Raw genomic sequence first — 26,352 nt, 5'->3', positions numbered from 1 at the left:
GTCATACTGTTTTTAAATTTTAACTATGATTTTTAAACTTGGACTTTAATGCATTAATTTTAACTTCTGATGATGGCTTCCAAGTAAGCCGAAAGATCTAGAGAACATATGAACATGCTGGTATGATGGATTATATTGTTAATTTATTTCTTAAATAATAATTCTAGAATTTAGATGTCTATAGACACTGTTCTCTAATTATGAACCTGAAGTATATGTAGGAAAATGTTTATTTCAGTATTGTTTTAAAATGTATTAAATTTTTATTGTTTTCAATCTGTTACTTAAAATATTTAAATTAAACATTGGTGAAAAAATGTTTAATATTTCTATTAAATTATAATTTATTAAATGTATATGAAAAAGTATTTTCTGTATGTCTTGTTATTTAGATTCCTCTCAAAATGAAAAGACAAAACATAATGTGCCTACTGAAAATATTCAAGCAAAACCATCATCATCTAAAGCAAAACCAACTCAGATTTCAATAGATACATTTTACGAACATGTACCATCACTCTATAAACCTTGGAAGATTTATCATCCTATGGAAGGTAAATAAAAATCATTTATAATTCCATAAGAACAAAACAAAAAACAAAGACTCTTTTCATGAACCTTTGTATAATTAACTGTTAGTGAAAAAGTGTTCTTACTTTTTTTTATGTAGTATTATTTATTTCAGAATGTATGTGGGTTTCTAGGAAACGTAATTAATTTTAATGAATCTTTTATCGATCAGTTACGAGTATCTTAATAAATCAGTATTTTATTAGTGCATAAGCTACAGTTCATGTATAGGTAGTATATAAGTAGAAATCTGTCTTGGCTAGGTAAATATGAAATTCTTAATAAGATATAAGACTTCATAGTTGTAACATCTCTTTAATTTAACCTTAAAAATATCTCATCAGTTTTTATGAATCTTTCAGAGATTTATTTTGACGCAGAATAAGGATTTTTTATAATATTCTCATTCTGATTTATGTGGCTTGGATACATTTGGATTTTCATGCTGAATCCAAAATTTAACTTGTGTTTTTTTCCCCCCATATCATCTTATTATTATTATCATCAGATTTTTTCTGTATATCTATAAATAAATATTTAATATCTGGTCTGTTCTTTAATAATCCTGACATAAGTAGACTGTTTATTTTTAATTGAGAAATGTTTTGTAGTATGTTTATATGTTTACTCTACTTTTTTCAAAATACAACACTGCCTCACCAACAGTGAATAAAATTAAAGCAGTGGAAACGTTTTTCAAACGAAATTACAAATTTTTTAATACTGTGGAGATCGAGGATAAACGATTTTTTCATATCGATTTAAAGTACTTAACTAATGATAAAGAGTTTTTAAAAGAATGGTCTGATTTTCAAAATGACTTAAATAATTATACTTTAAATTGCTTGTCACTTTCTATGCACCAGGTGTGTATAAGAATTTTTTTTATATGTTATATTTTGTTGTTTTTGTCATTTTCTTTACTTATTAGATATAATTAAACACATATGTAATGTAAATCTTTGAATGTTGCATGTAGATGGATTGTAAGTTAATATAGACCTTGAAGAATCATTTTCTGTGTATTTATATTTTGATTATGCTGTAAGATAATAAACCCGATTCTTAAAAATTCTTATATAACAACATATATAAAGGTTGTTCTCTTATTTAATTTTTGTTATTATGTAAAAATCGAAAAAATTAACAAAAATGCGTAAAATGATTTATTAAAAAAACGCAAATTAATATTGAAAGTGCTAGTAATAAATTTACTTGTTTATTGTATTCTGCTAATTAATAATAAAATTATTTTTTTTTTACAATTTTCTTTATTTACAAAATGACTGTTGTTGTATTGAACCCTAAATTATGTTTTTTAGAAATTTATTTAAGATATAAACGACTATGTAATAACTATTACTTAGACTGCAAAATATTTTTTCAGAATTAATTAAAAAAAATAATAAACCTATTATTTAAAGTGAACTAATGAAAGAATAATACATTAAAATAAAATAAAAAAATTATAATTTGGTGAAAAAATAAATTAAATATCTGGTAACAATCTAATGTAATTTTAACAAAGTTAAACAAAATTTGATGATTACTAATTTCAGTTTAGTAAATTAATTTTGTAAAAGCAATCTTACCTATGAAACATTCTAAAACAAGGACTCAATCATATGCTGGGCAGTGGGAACATGTGAAATTGGCATTGCGAATATCAGTGTTTGCACATTTTTTTTCCTCATACATTTTAATTCTTTATGGATGTATTCAGGGATCAGGCAACAAATTGCAGCAAATTTGTATTGAAAATCGTGCAGATCCATTTTATTGCTGCTAAATTTATTGAAGAGAAAGTTGCTATTTATTGGCATCATTTGGAATAATGTTACAGCCAACTTTTTATACCATCTAAAGTGTTTGTGAGAGGAGGGGTAATAAGCCAACATTTGATCCTGTCCATGAACACTTTTCATATGCTTATTGTTCTCTACTATCGTATGGGTTTTTTGATTTCACACATTTTTTATTTTTTACAGTAACCTCCTCTGTTCCAAACAGTTTGGAACAGATCAACACCCCAAAATCTGGATCACCAGCTCCTTCATAAAGTAGCAGTTTTTGGACCATTCCATGGCAGTCAGCTAAAACATACAATCTAAGGCCATATTTGTGTCTTTTGTTTTGTAATAGTGTTTAAAAATTAAACATCCTCTCCAGAGAACATTGATTCATCAAGGGGAAGGTTTTTGTTGGGGGTATAAATTTGTAGCATTTTTTAATTAAAAAATTCAATGAAAGGGTGAATTTTTTAAGGTGGTCATTTTTATTTTGTTCATCTTCATTAGACAAAAAATGTAATTTTCTTAAAATAATTAAAAGTCTGTCTACTTAAAACAATTTTTAAATGCTAATCTAAAAAGGTAACCAGTATGCCATTAGTCATTTACTCAATTAATCCATATGATTCCCTTCATATACAAAATTAAAAAAAAAAACATTTTTATTTACTCTAAATGTTATACCTTTATATTATGTTATTCTACTATGGTCACTGGCACATTGGCCTAACAGCTCCACAGCATGTATTTATCGCTTTTATTACCAGTCAAAAGTAAAAACGCTTCTGTTAAGAAAAGAGACAGCAAATGTAGCTGTGTCACATCAGGTAATTCTGTTTTTAGGCCAGGGTTACCTGTAAATGGTATCTGTTATTGACCCCTGGTTTTCTTTCCATCAAGAGCATTGAGGTTTGATGATACTGGGTAGCTCAACCCAATATCATCAAAACCAGCTCAGGTTGAGTAGGGCTGGAACTTGCCCAGAATATATGGGAAGTAGGCTTATCTACCTGAATTGGCTGCAGCTCTCTCTGTGTATGTGTGTATGCTCGTGTGCGCTTGTAGGCGGTGATTCAGGTGAGCGACATCAAGGAAGCCGATTTCTTTGTATTCAGGTCTGGCAGGTAGTACTGGGTACCTCTTCATTGCCCTCTTACTCCAACAAGTCTATACAAAATATGATGTCAAGCTCATCTTCAGAATCCTATCAGCATTAGTTCTTCATCAAATTCGATTTTGTTTAGTTTTCTTTTGCATGAGCTGCGCTCTTCCAGAAGTGACAGACTGCAACTTCAAAGTTCCCAGATGTACAGAAAAAACTAAACCAATTAGAATATAATCATGCATATTTCTGTATGAAATGAAACTTTAAATAATATAACTATAAATGAAGGCATATTGTATTATACTTTGCAAACTTTTCTTCAAGGAAAATAAAGTTGGAGTTATGAATTTGGGACCAAAAAAATTCAGGTCAAAAACAAATTTCATAAAACCATAATGAATATGATTGTATACTTTTATTACTAAGGTAGGCTTTTTATACTGTACTAGATATAATTACAATATTAAGAGTCTTTTTTTTTAGATTAGTTTACTTTCAAAGAATTTTTAAAAAGAAAAAGTAAAAAAGTATTTTTTTAAAAAAAAAAAAAGACTATTTCTTTCAAAATATGTTATATAATTTAATTTAAGTATTTTAAAATAATAATGTCTTTTAAACATTTTTAGTAAAGGTTATATTTTTTGACAACCTAAAATATAAAAGTTAGAATATAGTAAATTAATTTACCACTTTTACAATAAAATACAAGTTACTTGTGATAAACTTTATTAGTTACTATAATTTTTGTCAAGTTTTCTTACTTTTATGAACTGTAATCATAGTTCTTCATAATCATAGTTGTGTTCTAACAAAAGCTATCTACTCACAGCTGATAGTAAGCCTGAATATATATAATATAAATGATGAAAATTAATTACCATTTATCTTCTAATATTTATGTAATTTTTGTTGCAAATTAGAAAACTATTATTCAGAAAAGAAAAAAATTTCAATGTAAATATATGTAAAACATTTTTGGGAAAATTATAATTTCAGTAAATTATAACCTAAAAAGACTGCCTGCCTAACATTGTTCTAACAGAAGATTAAAGCATAGATTTTAAAATCTATTGAATAATATCTAAGAACAAATGGAAAAACATATTCCAAGAAGCAATAACTGGAAGGTTGCGTAACAGCAGCAGTCATCTACATGACGCTTGCTGATGTTGCACAAGTGAAGTCATCACATATTTTCAAGGTTATGAAACTCATACTTAAAATAACTAGTTATATATGCTAGTGTGATATATACCAATACAATTTATTTAAAAATAAGTAAATCAGCACAGCTGGTAAAGTAAAGAGAAAGAAAATTAGCAGCAAATGTATCAACTGAATGGTGATTTATAGTTAAATTTATTTTGTTAAAAAATTACTGAAATAGAAAAATAATACGCAAAATGAATGATAAAGCTTTTTTTTATTTGTTCAAAAAAGCTTAACAGCACTTAGAGCAGGAAAAGAAATTAGTAAGGAATTGCAAAGTTGTTCTGTTGAAATCACATGGCAAAACAGTGTGAAGAATCCGTCATTTGATATATATAATTAAAAAAAACCTTCAATGTTGGTAGCAATGTTAAGATGACAAATTATAACCCAATGATTGATCTATAAACTTGGGTAAAGGAAAAAGAAAAATGTGTCATCTATAACCAGAGTTGTATTACTTCCAGTAAAACGAAATTAAATTTAATTTACTAGAATTGTAGTTCCAATTACTAACTAAAGGTTAGTTACAATTCATTCATTAAGAGTATTCTCATTGATAATAACAGAATTTTTTTGGCTAATTCCCTAAACAATTGATGTTGAAAATAAAATTTACACTGCCTAATTGTTCATAAAACTGTTTCCTTAATGCTATATTTCTGTATTTTTTCACTAGCCATATCAAAACTCAGGTCTTATTGCATCTCCTAACTTTCAGCTTTATACAGCAACCACAACATTAATCTTAACAATACAACTATCTAAAGATGAATAAAAGGGAAATTTGTTGCAGAATCTTGTAGAGACAAACTAGGTTGGTAAACTATGTATATATCAAGATATTCAAGTCTAGCGAATTTGGTGATTTGTAGAGGATAAAAACTATGTAGCAAGACAAAAATTGGAATACATAAAACAGAAAATTGAGAATGTAGAATGAAGTATGTTCAGGTTTAAATATTAGCACAAAATAGAAAGGATTGGAGAACATCATCATCAAATCAGTCAACTGATCGATGACTAAAAAATATACATAATTAATATGCTCCACAAAATTTTATTTCATTCCTAAATGGTCTTCTTCAATAGCCTTATTATAACTTGTATCCATATTTCTTAGATCCAATATGTCTTACTCATTTTTATACATCAGTAAAGTATACAAACAACCAAAGACATAGTTTGTCTTCACGTCAAATTATAAAATTTATGTCATAAATTATATGTAATGGAAATTACTGTAAAAAAGAAATTAGAGAAGTAAGGGAATCCTCCTTACACCACAGCCTTTCAATCAGTATAAGAGCTTCATGAATCAGCACTAAAAACTAGACATTTGGGGAAAAATCAACAGAAAACTATTTTTATTTAAAAATAAATTTACTAGACAGGATAAGTACATTTTACAACTTAATAAATATACTTAAATGTATCATGAATTACTTATACACCCTCAGGATATGTATAAAACATCAAAGTACAATTAAAATGCTAATTTAAAGTATTATATCTGATAATAAAACTCTAAAACTGCATTAAAATATTTAAAGTAACATTAATTTATAATAAAATAATAATAATAACAAACTTTACAAACATGATGTCTATTTTTATTTAAAAAATTACTTTTATACTGTTTTCACAGTTAACAATAATAAATTCTATTAATGAAACTGACAGCAAATAAATAAAAAAATAACTATAAATAGCTTAGATAAATTTTTTTTTATAATAAATGTGTTACAATTATAGGAAATACCTAGTGATATATTTATTGATTAAATGCATTAATAAATATAGTACTAATTTTAATAACATTAAAATTTCATAAAACTGGATTAAAATAGAACAATTAATAAAAATCTAATTTAAATTAAAGCAGATTAAGTGACATTCAAGGCTTGAACCAGCAAAATGAATAAGTTCTATGCTAAAAAATATTTTAAAAAAATTACCTACAAATAAAATTCCTATAAAAATTATTTTATAAAAAAAAAACTGTTACAAACATTTTAAAATATATGTAAAAACAAACCCTATACTTAATGTCATGCATTACTTTACTTATTTGTACCCTTTTAATGTCCAGGAAAAGACACATTACAAAACAATTGTTAAGTAATTAAAATAATTATCTCTTTAAAAACTTATTTCACAAGTGAAACTACTATACTAATGTTTGTTATTTGGTTTACTGTAGCTTTGTTCTTTTATAATATCATGTACATTTTCCTAGTAATTGTCATATTTTGATTAAAATACATAATGGTAAACTAAATACTAAAAACTATTTAGCTAATGCTAATCATCTTTACTACAATATAAGTAATGTATACAAAAATAATCCCAAAGAATTTATATCACAATTTATATTATTCTTCGTTGTAAATTAATTTGATGATGTATGCAATTAACTCTGCAAAATAAAAAACAAAAATACATAAACAAAGATATAAATAAGTTTAGATTACAACTATCAACAGAATGTAAAATTATTTATTTTTTTATTAATAACTGTCAAAAGCATCAAAAATAAAATATAAACAGAAATCCCTAAAGTAAATCTGTCGTCCACCTATCTTAATTTATATGTTGAAGTTATCATCAACAGTTCATTAGAAGATAAAAGAATCAATGTGGAAGGAAGAAAAATAAATTTTATAAGGCTTGATGGTTTTGTAGGAGATAAAACATAGGATTTAACAGATGATATTAAAATTAGGAAATATGATAAGAATATGGAACAACATTGAACATCACGAAAACAAAAGTAATAAGGATAGGAGATCATAAATCAATATATGTCTGCACTAAATAAAGAAGTAAAATGGTAGTTATTTAGGTACCATTTTAACAGAAAATTCCAAAAGTAATAAGAAATATATAAATAAGACCAGCAAGTAGCTAAAGTAACTTCCAACAGAAAAAAAAATGATACAATTAAATGGAATTAAAGTTGAAGAATCATCTTGTAAAGTATAAATGTGACATTAAGAAAAAAAGAAACAGAAAGGCTGGAGGCACTTGAAATGTGAGCATGAATTTCATTGTAAGAGATTATATGTGTAGCAGTTGGACTCTCTTGCACGACAATGCCCCGGCTCACATGGCAACAGTTTTAACACATTATTACACCACAAATCAAATCACCGTCTTATCCCACCCCGCCCTATTCACCTGACTTGGCTTCAGTAGACTATTTTCTATTCTTGAAACTCAAGTTGAAGATGAAAGGCCACTTTTTCGACGACATTCTGGCCATCCAAAGGGCTTGAACTGAGGATTTGAGGGCAGTCCCACAAAGTGATTTCTCCAAAGCGTTTGATGACAGGGCTGTTGAGAGTAAATGTGTAATCTGTATTTTTATTTAATTTAGTTCGAGAACTTTTCAGACATACTGTGTATGTTAATAATTTTTTCTATTATTTTATTTGTATATTTGTACTCTGGTATAAACTATTTTTAATCTTTCTGTTATTTATTTGCTGTTGTATTTTGGTATTTTTATTTTGTCTTTTATACATTCATTTTTCACAATTTCCATTAAGCCATTAAATATTGCTATTTGTTTTATTTCATATATTTCTTTTTTGAGTTTTTTTATTGTTTATTGTTTAATGAATTGCACTAAATATCAGTTTTTGTGACCGTGGGTGGTTAGAATCTAAACTTATTATTATTTGTTATGGGTTTTCTATAAACTGATATTTCTATTTTATTGTTTATATTTATTTTGATTTCAAAACGAAAAAATGTATTTTTCTATAATTTTTTATTTTGTATATAAATTTTAAATTTTTATTGTAATTGTTAAGTTTATTTAAAATTATCAAAAATGTTTGTTATTCATGGTTGGATTATACATGACTAAAAAATATCATCTGGATATCGTATTCACAGTAATATCTGGTAAGTATTTAATATTTCATGAACTATCTTATTTTCAAAAGCTTGTATACATTTCTTAGACATAATGGAGATATAGGTGATCCCATTGGTAAGCCTTCTAATTGTAAAACAATTATTCTCATATTCAAAGTAATCTTAAAGACAAATACTTCTTACAACAGTGATAATACATTGGTGTATTCTAGGATTTGATATAATCATTTTTTTTTATTTCTATTGTACTGTCAATTGATGTATTAGGGTACATATTAGTGGTATCATAACATGTTATAATATATATAAATATATATATATAAGAAATACAATATTATTTTCAGCCTCTGCAAAGCACAGAATTAGAGAAATACTCTTACCTTTCCTTTTTTGATTTATCATAACATTTTCAGGCCTAAGCCCATCTTCAGTGATATTTTTTTTTAAAACTTTAGACTGTTTATATTTACATATTTACAAGACTCGTTCTTGACTGCATTTACTGCTTAAAAAATTGGTAGTTTTTGAAGCTTAATAAATTTCAGAATATAAAAAACTTAGTAATTTCAACCACATTGCCACCAAAAGTATCAAGATATTACTATAATTGTGGTTTGAATTTTACTTGCAATGTTGTATAATGTAGGTATTCAAAAAAGTGTGACATGTTATGCAATGTGTAAGAAAGGTAATTAATTTTGTGAAGACAAACCATAATAACCTTTTCGTAATATTCAAAGCATATTTTTACATCAGGACACATTACTTGGATGCTGCTAACAGTTTCCAAAGTTATTAGTTGGGTTTTGTGTGACATCATGACTGCAAAATTATTTATCGATTCAATTGTCAGTATCATTCTAACTTCGATGCTATCTTAGTAATTTAAATTGTTCATGTTTTTTGAGACAGTAAAAATATGCTATATTCAGCAATACCTCCTAAGAAATATTGTTATTACTAATAGAAACCATGAGTTTAAGTTATTTTTATTTTATATAGTTATGATTAAGAAGTTAGTTTTTATTAACTATTACCATCTCTACCTTCATATTATACATAAAAAAATCAAGTGAAAATATTAAAATAAAATTTAAAACAAGTGTATTGTCAAATTATTTCACCATCGGAGACACTAAATCAATTTATTTACAACCTAGCCGTGAATTGACACACTTATTTTAATAAGAAGGATGAAATGAATCAAGAAAAAAATGATAACAATATTAATAGTAATTAAATTAACTTATAACATATGACTTAGGTAGTTAAAAATGAACACAGAAAGACATAAAAATTTAATTAAAATATGACAACTTACAGACATTAAAATGTTAAACATAAATACTAGAATCATAATTTAATTAATATATATGAAAGTAACAATTAATTGTTTAAAGTAGAATAAAAATACTGCATCAAGATCTATAGTATATTTATGGAATTAACTTTACATGATACACGTACATATTTTGAAAAAAAACCATGTGTCTTCCTAATTTCATGTACTGAAAAACAGATCACTGGATGATATTAGTGATAGAATTATAAAATATGTTACTAATACTTCAGTCTGGAATTTATTGAAAAAGTTGTCAAATATCAGCCTAACTAAATTTATGTTTGTATAATATACACAACATCAAATAACTGCAAAAAATCACAATATGCTCAAAAACAACCCAGTAATTATCTAAAAAATTACCAACTCATTTCTGATATTTTTTATGAATTTATTAGTATTCATGGAAACATTTCTCCATTATGAAAAGATATTACAAAATTAGGTGATTGATAAATGAGCCCACTATTAAAAATTGATAAAGTGTTTTTGGTTCTGATAAAAGTGAATCAAAAATCTGAATATAAAAACTGCATCTATGTTAGAAGGTAATTACTTAAGAGAATTATAAAACTCTACAGCAATATCAGTTAAAAAAAATCATTCAATGGATAAATTATAACTGTCTATTTTCATATTTGAATAAAATCATTGGGATGTGCTTCTAAAGTAAATATTTCATTGTTAAATGCATGGATAGTATTTTCACTGTTAATAGTATGAGGGCTGTATTTTTTCAACCTCCGATCTTGCATCTAAGTAAACAAGAGATAGGTAAGAGCCAAGTCTGCATGTCATTGAATTAAGCCCCCCCTCCCATCAACACCACAACCTCTGCCAATGCCAGCTACATTGCATCAGTCTGAGCCAAACAACAGGCAATTGAACATGGCCACTATGATCGATGCTCTGCCAAGTGTGAGTTGCAAAGTGTGATACGTTTTCTGCAAGCAGAAGGATGTAGTGTTGCTGAAATCAATTGCAAAATGAGCCTAGTGTATGGTGAAAACTTTATGAGGGATGGTAGTGTACAGGAATGGTGGAGGAAATTTAAAGAATGGTAAATGGACATCCATGACGAAGGTGGGCAAGGATGCAAGTTTGTCACTACTGTATACCTGGTTGAGCATGTTGATAATTTTGTCCACAACAAATAGGTTTACAGTAAGTGAACTTTCTGCAGAAATCCCAGAAATTCCAAGATCTTCTCTGTACACAATTGTGACTAACGACCAGGATACCGGAAACTGTGTGTACATTGCATCCCAAAAACAATGAGTGACTATCAGAAAATGCAGCAAATGGTGTCAGCCTTAATGTTTCTCACAAATTACAATAATGAGGGGGAAGAGTTTTTAAAGTCTATTGCTACTGGCAATGAGAATTCGATTAAACTGATAATCCAGAAACCAAAGAACAGTCACTGCAGTGAATGCACACTTCTTCGCCAAACAAGCCGAAAAAGTTCAGACACTGCGCAAGAGAAAAACAATGGCTGCAGTTTTGACAACTATAAAGGTGTCTTGTTGGTGGACTTTATGGAGCAGAGGACAACAATAACAAATGAAGTTTATTTGAACCTTTACATCACCTCCGCAGAGTGATCCAGAACAAACAAAGAGGCGCGCTTTTGTCCGGCATGGTTTTGATCCACAATCACACAGTGGTAAGGCGATACAAGACCTTCTCAAACAATTTAAGTGGGAAGTTTTGACCATCTATCATATAGTACAGAACTAATGGTTTTCACCTCTTTCAAGAATTGAAGACATGGTTGGTCAGACAATACTTTGCCACCAATGAAGAACTTCAGGAGGCTGTCAAGATGTACCTTACCTCACTGGTGGTAAACTTCTTTGAAGAGACCATCAGAAAGCTAGTGTCATGATATGACAAATGCCTCATTCATTTTGGCAATTATGAAGAAAAATAAATTAGATACTACTCAACTTTTAGTAATAAAATAATTTTGTTATGTCACTTTTATGTCTTTTTTTTTTTTTTGTTATGTCACTGTGCCCATTGGAGGTTGGAAAAAACAGCCCTCATTTTTTTGTTGCCAATAACATGATTGTTTTTGCAACTTGTTATCATAATTTGTTACAGTGTAGCAAAATTATTTAATTTGCAACAAAATTAGACAATTTTATTTTATTTGAAATTGTTAAATATTATATACACCTTTGTAAACTCTTATCTAAAAAATAATATTATAACATGGTTAAAAAGAAATAAAAAATTAGTCACTTATTTATGAAAAATATTATGTTATACCAAACCAGAAAACATGGGTTACACAGCATAATACTTCAGTTTATTTGAAAGGAACTTATTATACTTCAATCTCTGAAGTAATTAAACTATTTGTAATTAATAAATTATAAATTACCTAATGATCTGTAAGGTTTTCAAAATCTGTTTATTTGAGATTAAGTTAAAAGATTTCCTTTGCCTGAACCAAGAACAACTTAAATAAATATAAAATATTTATATTAATGTCTGAATTCAATGATGAATAGTATTGAGTTTCCCAAACCATCATAAAATGCCTTAGCAACTCAAAATTATCCATTAGATGTAGTTCTATTTTTTTTTTAATTCTTTTTTTTAATATTAAACCTCATCTATTTATTATGAAAATCATATTGATTATTTTCTAGTTGATATTATTGGTAAAAGTAAATAATTTATAAAAACTACTTACGTAATGCGATATGGTACTTAATCAACAATCGCAGAAGAGGCCATCGTATTGACTCCGCAAGTTCCATCACCTCTGAACACTCGATAATATCCCTAAATCACAATCAGTAATTCTATTTAAAAAACTATTTCATCACACTTTTTTTAAAGATCAAACGTCACAGAAGAATCAAATAAAATATTAAAATAGAAAACAGTTACAATTTTAAATAGTTTTCCAATCATCAAATAAGATATGAAGGAGAACTAATATTTTAAGTTAATTAATAAATATTAGCTATTTTTTTTTAATTGAATAATTTAACGACCATTAAAAAAACTTGAAAATATGACATTAAAAAAAAAAAATTGTTTTAAAAACATATGCAATTTGAACCCTTTAACCTTTTGGACAGATCCACTTATTCCATCAGCAAATAATAAATAAATTCAACAAACAAAAACATTTATACAATAACCATAGGTAAGCACCTTTATTTCACAATTCTTTAACAAGCAATAAGCAAAAAAATACTGGGCAGTGATCATAAACATTTGTTAAATTATTTCATTGCAGCTCATTACCTTAATACTGAATGCTTTCTTTAAAGTAAAAAGGACTAGTAGTACATAATAACAATTTTAAAATTCTAAAGAAGAAAACATTTAATTTTATGAAATAAAGTTAATAAAGATTATAAGGTTAATGGCTGTTATTAACAGTAATAAATGTACAATAAAAAAAAATTAAAATTAATCATGAATTTAAAAAAAAAAAATAAAGAATGTTACAGAACAAATTAAATAAAAGAGTTTAAATTTACTGAGAAACAACAAATAGCTATAAAAGAGCAAAAAAAATTTTTGAAACCAACAAAGAATAAAGGCCGACAAAATCAATATGAAATTGTAAGGATCCCTCTCTAGTGAAATGAAAAAATAAACAGAAAATTATAATATAATTCATTATTCTAATAAATTATTTAGAAAAAGAACGTATTTATAAGGCAATCATAAAATTAAAAACAAAAATATTTTTTAATAGATAAACAGTGATTAAGATATATATAAAGAGAAAAAAATCCGGTAGAAGTAATAAAGATTCTCTTCTGAACTGATGAAAGCCACAAGGTAAAAGTTAATGAAATTTCAGAATAAAACAATAATGATTAAGAAAGCACAATATTTCAAAACAAATTACAATTCAAATGAACCAAATTTATTGAAAACAATGAATTTAGTAACAGAAATCTGATCATTTCAAGTAATATCAGCAAGGGAGACAAAAATAGTTTCACACAAGGAAACAGTTTTCGAGTCTAATATCACTAACAACTTCCACACACACCAGAAGTTAAAAAAATGAAAAAAATGAGGTATACCTAGCAAAGAAATAAGCAGAATAACTAGGAGAAGGTGCTTGTTCTTTAATTAATGATCTGTTTTCTCTCCTACAGTAAAACTATTTAATCTGAACAAACTTTCTGCATTTATTTAACGTCATGTATAAAACCATATTAACAGAATAATGGTGTTTGCAATTAAAACTGACAGATGAAAGTGTTACTAACAACACAGCTCTTTGATCTCAGGAATGGTTGACCTGAGACTGTACAAGAGTACACTTCGTTTATATTAATATATATCATCCTCATTCATCCTCTGAAGTAATACCTTACGGTGGTTCCGGAAGCAAAACAGAAAAAAGAGAGAGAGAGAGCTCTTTGATCAGAGGAGTTAAATTATTACACAGTTCACTTCCATAGTTTGATTTCTAGAATCATCTTGCTACTAATGACACAATTCAACCAATACAAACTCAACTGGTTGATACCAGTCAAACTATAATTCAATAAATCAATCAGAACTGAAAGATCAGTTTCAGCTACATACTAGAAAAAGTGGATTAAATAAAAATACAAAATCAATGAATCCCAAGTTACAAAACAGTAAAAAGTTACAAAACTCCCACTGCGACACTTCCATTAGTTTGAAAATTACATTGTTACAAGAATATTTTTTGATCCCAATCAAACAATACTAACATAAACAATTCCATCAATGTTACCCCCATTAAAAAAACACATCTTTTTAATAGCATGCCTTTCTATAAATCAAACCAATTTGTTATTGCATTTCATTAAATATATCAACATCTTCATACTTATCCAATAATAATACTTGACTATAACATCATGCTTATACAGTGGGAAATAGATAACTATTCTTACACTTTTTTCTATACCAGGAAATCACACACTATTTTAAAAATAATTTTCAGCAATGTCTTGTAAGAAAAGCTATTAAAAGAAATTAATCAAAGAATACTTAAGTCTTAAATATGACTTAAGTATTCTTAAGTCATATATACTATAAGAATACTTCAATATTCTAAGTAACTAGAGTATTCTAAGTAACTCCTTTCAAACAACCTGACTTCTGTAATTTTTTTAAAAACCTATGCCAAGGATTTCAGACAGAAGTTATGAAAAGGAGGTGGGAATTATTCAAATACAGGAAGTGGAATGCTGATGTTAGAGCCAAAATTAAAATTCTGTGGTACTTTAGAACATAGGTTCATGCAGACAGAAGGAAGGAGGAGTATACGTTGTAAAGGGAAAGAAGAGTTGAAGTAAATGGCAAAAAAAAGGATAAGGCCTTGTAAAAATCAGAAACAAGATACTCAGAGATCTGTAATGTCCTGGCACTTAACAAGGAAGACATTATGAACAGACAATGAAGGAGGAATAACTGTCATTTTGCTGACGTTGAATAGATAAATAAGTTAAACTGTGTATGTATATATATATATGTATGTGTGTGCATGCGTATGTGTATAGTACACACACTACCAATATTTTTTTTTATTCATCACTAAAAAAGTATGAATAATGAAATTGAAGCTGCTGCATATAATTCTAAAAACAAGATAAGACTTAAAGCAATCCATAATTGTAATGGCAGTTATCACATTTTATCAAAAGTAAAACAGAATCCATTAACATGAAACATCTACAAAACATGTCCTATCATAACTGACCATGAAGAAAATCTTTTACTTCCTGCATCAACTTTAAAATAAATAATTTAGCTACATTATTTTACATTTTTAAAAATTTAATTGCGGAGTGTTTTTATTTTATTTTTTGTTTATCAATATTACATAACAAAAATTATGAAAATTTTACAACTACTGTGAAACAAATCAGATTTCTAAATTAAAGGATTTGCTTCATACTAGAAGGAGAAAACGCATCACAATAGGACACTACACTGTAACATAGAGATGGAATGAGCTTTAGAGAAATAACTATATAACATAATTTATTACAATAATGTTCAATACAAGAAACAATGGTACATGCAGAAAAAATACAATAGTTTATAAAAGTAATTAAACAGCAAATAAAAAATAAATATAAGAAACTTGACAACGATTATGTATTATGTACTGAAACGAACAATTATATATTGAAATATCAGCCGCTCTAAAAACTAATAAAATTCTTAACACAAAAAGCCTGCTATTGGTGATAAAAATATTTTAAGTGGCATTTATGTTTATTTGACTCGCCTATAACTGGTCAGTTAGTAAAAGTAATGCATAGCATAAACTGAACTACAAAAATTCATGCAATTAATCAGTAAATACCACAAATTTATGAAAACTGAAACACAAAGAATTTTTCAATAAGCAGTTTTAGTCCACAATGTTTTTGTGGACTAAAACATTGTGGACACAATGTTTTAGTCCACAATCTATGTAGTCTATATAATCATCTATATAGTCATTACAAATCTATATAAGCAATATATAAAGTCATTCACTTTAACCCATTCTCAATTTTTAAATCTAAAAATCATGTACAACTTTGATTTTGACAGGGATTGCTCAATGTGAATTTATAATTCTCAAATTTTGTGTTTTTTGTTCATTATTAAATTCTACACACATTGATTTCTTTGTATTTATTCATATCATCATACTTTGTTAAAAAAAAATTATAGTAATTAGAAGTGGCGATGCTTAACGGTGGTTCCAGAGGTTAAAAAAGTAATTAAAAATGGAATTTGCATACACCGAAAAAAATTGAAAGAAACCATCTTTCAATGATTTTCTGCAAATGGATATAATGCATTTCTTGGTATTTAAACAAATTTTAATAAAAAACAGAACAGGTTTTAATTTTTTATAAATTATGGTTTTTTTCTATCATTCATAATATTATAACAATTTAGACACAGATCACTTTTTTTATTAGCCACACTATAATTAACAATTATTTTAAATTTCATTAACACCCAATCATTAACATAGAATCATACCTGTTCACCCCATTTAGTTCCCCAACTGTTCTTAACGATCCAAAATGGAAGATATTTATGAAACATTGGATAATCTGAAAATAAAATAAACAATAATAAGACTCACCTGTTCTCCCCATCTTTTTCCCCAGCTATTCTTAATGGTCCAATAGGGTTTTAACTTGTGAGTAAATCGAGTTCCTAAACATAGTTTACAAGCATGAATTATATACAAGTTCATTTATATAACAATCATAGATATTTTATAGTAATTTACTAATATATACATTTCACATTTCCTAATAAACAAACAGCTCTTTATTAAATCAATTTTGTTAAAAAACGGTTTACTGATGAGTCCATTAATTTGGATACCAGAAGCTTATAAATAAAAAAGGCATTTTTAATATAAAAAAAATGTTCATCAGAACTTTAAAAAACCATTCAAAATCAACTGGAATATATCAGAAAATATGACAAGACATAATAAGTAATCCCTATCGAGCTGACCCACTGTATCTTTCTTGTTTTCATATTGTTTTTGAGGGTGGAAAAAAAGATTCATAAAACATTCATGAGTTTTCTAAAAAGTGTTCCTTTTGAGATTCTCTAATCAAAACACATGTGAATTTTCAACTTAATTTCTTAATTCTACAAAACTTAGAACATAACTCAAACGGCTATAAAATAATAGGAAAACAAATTCATGAAGCTAAGTTTGTGAGAGAGGTAAGAAAAAAGAATTAAAACAAGTTTTAACTGTACTGAATCTGTTATTAATAAATATAATGACCTTACAATCATATAAATAACTCTCACCTTAATACAAGACAAATTGGACCATAAAAGAACCATGATACTGTAAATATTAAGCAAACAAAGGTGGTTCAAACCATTGTGACAGTGAAATAATTTATCAATATTACAATTTAACAATATACATTTCAATAAAAAAAATGAATAATAATAAACTAACAAATTATTTCTTTACTTACGATGGATTCCATATCCAACAATTAAAACACCATGATCTAAGTTTTTAGGATTACATAAAGCCTTCCATGGATGTGAAACACCTCCCATATAAAACTGAAAACACAAAAATTAACACTATGCATATAAATACCTAGAAAAGGCAAGCTTGAATTAATTGCAAGAAAAATATACGAATAATAGTTATTCACAAAAATAACTTAATTTATGGTTAACCATTTATAGCAGAATTTCTTTAAACCGGAACTTAATTATTCAGATTTTCTTCTCTTTCATGGAAAATGTCTGTTTCATAATTTTAACATTAAGTAATTCAAATACAATGCCGGTTACTCAGTGATTGTGTTCTTACATTAAACTCAATCAATGTAGTATTTTTCTTATTTTTTTAATTTGTTACATAACAGCAAATAGTGAGCATAGCTAATGCTAAGTACCAGGTGTGGTGCTTATGTGGTTACCACACCTGGTATTCTTATGAGGCTGCAACGCAGACTTAATCTCCGGATAATCACAGGATACAGAACTATAAGCACAGAGGCGGCATCAGTGATGGCAGGGGTTCTGCCGGTGGATTTACAAGTTAGGATGAGGGTCCTCATTGCGAATGGTAGAGACAGGAAGTCAGCAATAGATGAGCTGAACAAACAATGGAATGGAAGGTGGCAGACAACACCCACGGGTAGATGAAATACGGACTCATAGGGACGTCAGAAGTTGGACAGAGAGGAGCTATGTAGACACGAACTTCAAGTTTACCCAATTCCTGTCTGGCATGGGTGTTTTTGTGAATACTTACAATGGATGGGTAGGAGCATCACCAACCAATGTCATGATTGCGGAGAACAAGACACCGTGAAACACGTGATATTCTCTGGAGTAGCTATCCGTCAACTGTCCCCAGGGAACGCCACGGGGTCGTTTTGAATTGGATGACAGAAATCCTGGGTGATCACATGCGGGCTGAGTACATGCCAAAGGGATTAGTTCTGGCCCCTGGATGACTGGGGGGAAGGATTTTTAGCAGGTGAGAGCCTCGCACTGACATCAGAGCAGGCCTGTTGGCAGCTGGCAGAGCTTTTATTAATTTAATAAGTGGGCAGAATATTTGCTGAATGTTTCCGAATAAAACAAAAGATTAAACAAGGATACTATAAGAAAAATTGTACAATACACATTTAAAATTATAAGGAAGCTTAGGCCCTACATTTTTGATTATATAAGAAACTTAACAGAAATTATTACAGAAAAACATAAATATAACCTAAAAAACTCATGAAACCAAAATTTATAATTTAATCAAAAATAAAAATACAATTAATGATGAGATAGATTTTTTAATCATAAACAATGTGTTAGTAATAATAATTATCCAAATAAATTTAAACCTAGTTTATAAATTCTTAAAAAAATTCAGTTACTCATATTCAGTTCCTTAATTTTTGTTTAAATAATGTATTACTTTAAATTACTTAAAAATTAAGACATTTTAATTTTAAGTTCTGTCATATAAATCAATCCACACTTTTTTTTAATTATATTTTTGATTCCAAGATCTTGCTTAATATGCTGGGATTTATTCCAGTAATACAAAACACAAACCTAGAGTTGGACAATACTCTGAAGATGCAATGGAAATACATCAAAAAATGGAAAGACATTTGATCCATGTCACACTAATCTTGTAGATACTAACAATGAAGTTTTAAATAAAAATATTCATTCTTAATGAAAATATAATTTTTAGAAGTTTTTTTTTTTTGAATTTTCATCTTATACTCAGTAACTTTTATAAGTCGTCGAAAGATTTGTGCTGCTGTTTTCAGTCACCAAAAATTGTTCCAAAAGCAACTGAATAATTATAACAAAATTATATTTAAATTAAAATTACTTTTACTTCAATTGGCATTTTAAATTACTAGTTCCGAATAATTTTCAGTGAAGATTATTATCAAAACATAGCACATTACATATTTCTAGAACAGTATTTATTTCTTAAATTAATTTTTTCAAACATGGCACTGTTGGTAAAATATAATTATTATAAATATAATATTAAAAACAGCTTACCAATAAATTATTGGATTTCCTGAAACATTTTCAGCTATTCAGCCATCTTCAAGAAGAATTTACAATAACTTAGAATTAACATTATAAATACGTTTTAAATATAAAATGGGAGACAAAACAATTGATCAAAAATTGATCAAAACAAAAGATAAAAATTTTGTAAATGTTAAAGTCATAAGTTAAATTAAAATGATTACATCTGTTTTGTAAGAGTGTCACAATTGTTATCTGTTGTTATCCTGTTAAATAATAATTTTATACATATAAAAAACAAATATTTACAAAAAATATTTAGTTTTTATATAATTATACTAGTAAAAGAGTAAGTCATGATTTGTAGCTTTCACAAGACTAACCTGCATAGCATTAGCATTGATTCCAATTGATATAGGACCATTTTTGACAAGCCACTGAGCCATTTCTGTTTCATTTGATGATATATTTAATGCACCCGTAATCTGAACCTTAACTTCTGTTTTATTAAATCTGCAAGCTTTATTACGAGCATCATACGGATAATCACTTTCAATTTCAAGACCACCAAGCTCTTCAATTGCTTCATATGCAAGAGATGGTAAACCACCACTACAGCCTTGATCAAGTTTATCACAATCAACAAGTTCTAAAACACAAAAAATATTGAATACAAGAACATTTTTTTATTACGAATTATAAAACAAAACCATTAATTTAATTTATCAATCAACAAATTAGTCCTTTACAATCAATGAAAATTTATACACTCTGATTCTTTATTCCAGAAATATTATCTACTTTTAGAGTAATAGCTAAATATTGCAATAGTGGTTTACTTCATAAAAGTTTGATGGCACCTTAACCTTTCTTCTTTCTTTTTCCTGTTTAGCCTTCGGTAATTACCTTTCAGATAATACTTCAGAGGATGAATGAGGATGATATGTATGAGTGTAGTCTTGTACAGTCTCAGTTCAACCATTCCTGAAATGTGTGGTTAATTGAAACCCAACCACCAAAGAACACCGGTATCCACGATCTGGTATTCAAATCCGTGTAAAAATAATTGGCACTTTAACCTACCCTCATAAGAACATACATCCCATCTATGGAATAACGTATCTTTGTGATGGTGGGCTTACAAATTTCATTGAATGTAAGAACTCTCTTGACAGTAGCTTAGCTTCTAGCAGGACCTCCCAAGACAAACAAGTTGAAGGTTTGATATCAGACAAGAAGTTCTTCATAAAAGTATGTGTTTACTACATTAAGAATCAATCAAGTAATGATCTGCGTTTATAATCTAATTTAAGTTAGATAATAGGAAGAATTTTTGAGTGAAACCTTTGGTGTTTGAGGAAGGTGCGGGGATCGCGCTTTTGCATATTGGTTAATTTGATAGTTGAAGGTGGTAATTTATAGTAGGTAGTCATGGTTGGAATAGACCAAACGAAGGTGACAGTAAGTTGTGTAAATTCACTGATATAAATTTCTGCCAAGGCATTTGCATCAGTGACATCCTGACAGAAGTCAAACATAGATGTGTTATCAGGATTGGACGGTCTAAAAGACGATCTCCAGTACAGCCCATCAGGACTAGGAACCAAGAATCAGGTGGTGTGGCAACCGGTATCATCACAAGGTAGGAGTTTCCCCCATGTGAAGAGGGGGGGGGGGGGTCAGGATGATGAGTTAAGAGTGGCTTCAAAGCAGCATCTATTCTCTATGGCAAGCTTGTTGCACACATTGACTACTTCCTTTATTAGAGACAGCTAAAATAATTGAAAACATCATTTCTTTTATTAAATGCTGTGAAAGTAAAATAGCTTTCCATTTGGATCTCCAGAAGAAACATGAGAAGTTATAGCAATCAGCTGCCAGAAACGAACAAACATGAGAGAAAGAAGATACTGAATGTAAGAACACATTTACAAACAGGTAAATTAGAAAAATTTAAAAGAGAAGTAAAAATAAACAGAGAAAATTAACTAGATAAAATGAAGTGAAATAACAAGGAAAAGTGAGGTAACAGAGAGTACAAGTATACTGTAATTCAGGGAAATAAAGGATGTAGTAGGATAGGAATCATTAAAAAATTGTGTTTTTTACTGAAGGATGATTTTTACCGGCAAAAGAGTAAAATGGTATTACAATAAGAATGAATCTGCAGAATTTGCATTTTTTACAAAAATACATTAAGTCAATATAAGGAAATATATATATATATATATATATATATATATATATATATATATACAAGGCGTTCCATAATGTTCTTCGCAGTTTCGAAAATTCGTTAACAAGAAACTATTTCACTCATAAGAATAAAACAAGTACTATAAGAAAGAATACTTCAAATAGTTTTTTTCCACATATACTAGGCAGTTAGTAAACCATTTGCTCGCTAGGCGTCAACAGTAGAGAAAATGGCTGCCATGGGAAGCGAGAAGTTGTTTTGTGTGTTAGAATTTCACTTGTCAAAGTCAGTACTTTCTGTGCAACGTGCGTTTCGGTTGAAATTTCATAAGGAGCCACCAAGTGACAATTCAATTCGTGCATGGTATAAACAATTCAGTGAAACTGGTTGCTTGTGCAAGTGAAAATCAACTAGTCGTCCATCAACCTCAGAAGTCAATGTCGAATGTGTGCATGCAAGTTTCGTTCGCAGCCCGTCAAAATCGACTGCAGCTGCAGGCAGAGAATTAGGAATTCCGAAAACAACAGTGTGGAGAGTTCTCCATAAACGTTTATTATGCAAACCGCACCATCTTCAATTGATGGTACATCTTTCTGATGGAGATAAAACACGTAGGCTCGATTTTTGTTTACAGTTACAGGAAAAGATGTTGTTAGATGAAAGTTTTGTAAACTAGATAATTTTTAGCGATGAAGCTACTTTCCATATTAGCGGCAAAGCAAACCGTCAAAACAGTGCGAGTTTGGGGAACTGAAAACCCACACGCTTATGTAGAACACATTCGGGGTTCTCCGAAAGTAAACGTTTTTTGTGCAATCTCTCGTGAGGCAGCGTATGGGGCCGTTCTTTTATATAGAAACGACAGTAACCGGCATGATATACCTGTATATGTTACAATTATGGCATATGCCTCAGCTACTCAACGACTTCATTTTCCAGCAAGGGATAGTTGTCCTGCCCATTTTCATAACGAGGTTCGACAATACCTTAACACAACATTACCTCGGCGCTGGATAGGACATGCGCCTGAAGAAGACCAACAAATTATGCTGTGGCCACCAAGATCACCAGATCTCACGCCATGTGATTTCTTTCTCTGGGGTTACGTGAAAGATAAGGTGTTTATCCCACCATTGCTACACGATATCGCTGGGCTAAAGAATCGCATAATCAATGCAATCAACTCTATCGAAAATGACATGTTAGAACGAGTTTGGCAAGAGCTAGACTTTCGTGTTGATGTATGCCGTGTCACCAGAGGAGCACATGCTGAACATTTATAGATTTTAACAAAAACTGTTTGAGTCCTTGCAACACCTCGTACAACTTTCATTTAGATAAAAGAAATACTTTTTTAGTACTGAATTTTTGTAACTCCTAAGAACATTATGAAACATTCTGTATATAATTATAGTAAACATACAAAAAACTGCTTACTAACAATTAAATTCAACACGTTCAAGCACTTTCAAAATTAAATTCCACCTTCGGGAACTCTCATATTCATTCTATTTATAACTTTAATTAAAAGTTCACGTGTAAATTGCAAGAAAATTGTGATATTTACGTAAAACATAACAGTTGGCTGTCATATGTTTTAAAATTATGTCAATGTAAACGTCCTATCAATTTGGTGGTCTCAACTGTTGTCTTAAAAGGGAGATGGATCAGTTTGGTCAACATAATCTGTTATTACTATTTAATAGCTGCTTGCATAAAACATCATCAAATTTTATGTTTGTTTATTAATTTATTATTTAAATATACATGGATTAGTATTTTTTATATATATATATATATATATATTATTATTAGAGTAATCTAGTATATTAATAAATTTGTCTGGATCATAATTATAGTTATTATTTATAATATGTTTGGCAAAATTTGATTTATCTGTATGTTTATACAATTTAGATGCACTTTTATTCTTATTAAAAATGATCGATTGGTCATGCTGATAAATTTTAAATCACCATCTGTGCATTTAAAACCATTTATTCCATGTTTTTCTAAACTGACTTTGTTATTGTTTTTGCAGGATCCACATTATCTATATATTTTATTATTTTGTTATTAGTTATGTATGTAGTTCTTAGCCCAAGCGATTTAAATATTTTGTTGAATTTTTTATAATTTATATTATATTCAATTTTAGCTTAATTATTACCATTATTATTATTAGTTAATTTTATTTTAACTTTTATGTATATTTTGTATTTCATTTTATTATATAACTTAGGTATTAAGTTTTTATTATATTCGTTGGTTGTGGCAATGTATTTAATAATATTTAATTCATTCTTTAATTTTATATAATCGTTTTTTAAATATTTTAGTCCTCTGTACGAGATGTGGCTATTAAATAACAATTACAATGCTGTAAAATATTTTATTTTACGTTTATACATATTTAGTTACTATCCCCTTGAATATATACCCCTACTCTATCCCTACAATATTCCATGTGAATTCTCCATTGTTTGAAATAGTGCTGGATCTTCTGTGAGATCTTTCATGATACATACTGCCTTTTCTTTCACAGCTCAATGATCTGAAATCTTGTTCTTCTTAATGCAGATTTGACCTTGGAGAACAGACAAAAGTCATATGGTGCCAGGTTAGGTGAATAAGGCAGATGATCTAATACTGGAATGTTATACTTTGCTAGAAACATCTTGACAGACATTGCAGTGTGCGTTGTCCTGATGAAGAACCCATGACTTGTTTTTTCACAATACAGGTAATTTTTTTCTAATTTTTGATGGAGTTCAGCAAAGACCTCAAGATAGTAATGATGATTAATATTTTGACCTTCAGAAACCCAGTGAAGGTAGACCATCCACGAATCACGTGAAAAAAAAAAATCATGGCTTTGAATTTTGATCATCATCTTCTCAGCCATCTTGGAAATGCTTTAACTACTTAAAAACCCACGTACGTGATAAAAATTCATTGCCATATAATTTTTTTAATAAAAGATAAGTTTCAGTAGCAGTTTTTCCAAGTTTCATTTGAAATTTCACGACAATTCTTTGCTCTAATAAAGCACTTACCATTTTTCCAGCAAAACAAAAAAATAGATGTTATCCAAATGAAGGCCTCAACCAGACTAATACGTATACAGAAACTGGAGTGGCAACAATCGAAAGAGAAGGCTTCATGCTACACAGCTGTCAGTCGTATGAATTTGGTGCATGCGCAGTTCTTCTGTAGTAGCATTAGTCTCGTTATTTAATAGCCACACCTCGTATATTAGAGCATTTGTAGCAATTTTTTGGTTCCAAGGATGAAACAAACTACAATGGATTACTGTGTCTTGTTTGATGGTTTTCCTAAAAATATCAATATCTAACTTATTATTATCATAATTTTTGTTAATTTTTAAGTTCAAAAAATGTATGCTATTATTGTTTTCATGGGATAAAGTAAATTTGATGTTTATAGAAGTCACTGAATTCTATTGAATATATTGTTTTCCTCATCATTGTATTGTTCATTATAAAAAATCAATATGGCATCCACGTATGTTTTTCATATAATATATGATGACCCTTTAAAATAATATGTAAATTTATTATTTTCTAAATCGTACATAAATATATTAGCTAATATTGCTGAAAGTGGTGAAACCATAGTAAGACCTTTTTCCTTATATATAATATTTATCATTAAATTCAAAATAGTTAAATTAAATGCATAAATTTAGTAATATTAGTATTTCATTTATTACATTGCTATCTCTTTTTAATTCTAAGGTGTTTTTAATTGTATCAATGGTTCTGTTGGTGTCGATATTAGTGAACATATCTTTTATATCCAACGTTTTGAGTTTTGTTGTGTTATTTATATTTATGTCATTAATTACATCTACAAATTCATATCCATTTTTTAAATTATATTTATCATCAATTTCAATATACTCTTTAAGAGTATTGACAAAATATTTGTTTAAAAGTAAATAAGTTGGTGAATTAATACAGTTTATTAAAGGTCTAATGGGAATACCTGTTTTGAGGATTTTAGATAGTGCTTTTAAAGTAGGGGCCTTTGTATTAATTAATTTAAAGTTTTGTTTAATATGTTCATCTTTAAAAATATATTTGCATTTTTTAATGTTGTAAATAATATCTTTTTTAATTTTGTTAGTAGGATCCTTCGTTTCTTTAAATTCATTTTTACTTCCTTGTAAGAAGTACAGGAAGTATTGTGATGGTTAAAAATGTAGGTT

General features: G+C 28.4%; 1 protein-coding gene across 2 annotated transcripts in view; it reads right to left on the bottom strand.

Moving 5' to 3' along the window:
- Positions 1–6,038: 6,038 nt before the first annotated feature.
- Positions 6,039–26,352, bottom strand: part of LOC142325336 (cathepsin F-like) — a 112,988-nt gene continuing 92,674 nt past the window's right edge. Inside the window, exons 14-18 of one of the 2 annotated variants that reach the window (XM_075366958.1) lie at positions 20,308–20,573; positions 17,884–17,977; positions 16,910–16,983; positions 12,606–12,697; positions 6,039–7,093 (exon numbers count right to left, since the gene is read on the bottom strand). In XM_075366958.1, coding sequence (XP_075223073.1) covers positions 12,623–12,697; positions 16,910–16,983; positions 17,884–17,977; positions 20,308–20,573 — 509 coding nt within the window. In that variant the 3' untranslated portion in view covers positions 6,039–7,093; positions 12,606–12,622. Of the gene's footprint in view, positions 7,094–12,605; positions 12,698–16,909; positions 16,984–17,015; positions 17,090–17,883; positions 17,978–20,307; positions 20,574–26,352 lie in introns of both variants that reach the window. The other variant, XM_075366957.1, reaches the window with a different exon arrangement.

The sequence above is a fragment of the Lycorma delicatula genome, chromosome 5 (genome assembly GCF_047948215.1).
Source record: "Lycorma delicatula isolate Av1 chromosome 5, ASM4794821v1, whole genome shotgun sequence".
Taxonomy (NCBI): domain Eukaryota; kingdom Metazoa; phylum Arthropoda; class Insecta; order Hemiptera; family Fulgoridae; genus Lycorma; species Lycorma delicatula.
The sequence above is the reverse complement of the archived record's forward strand: the minus strand, read 5'-3'. Positions and strand labels throughout refer to the sequence as shown.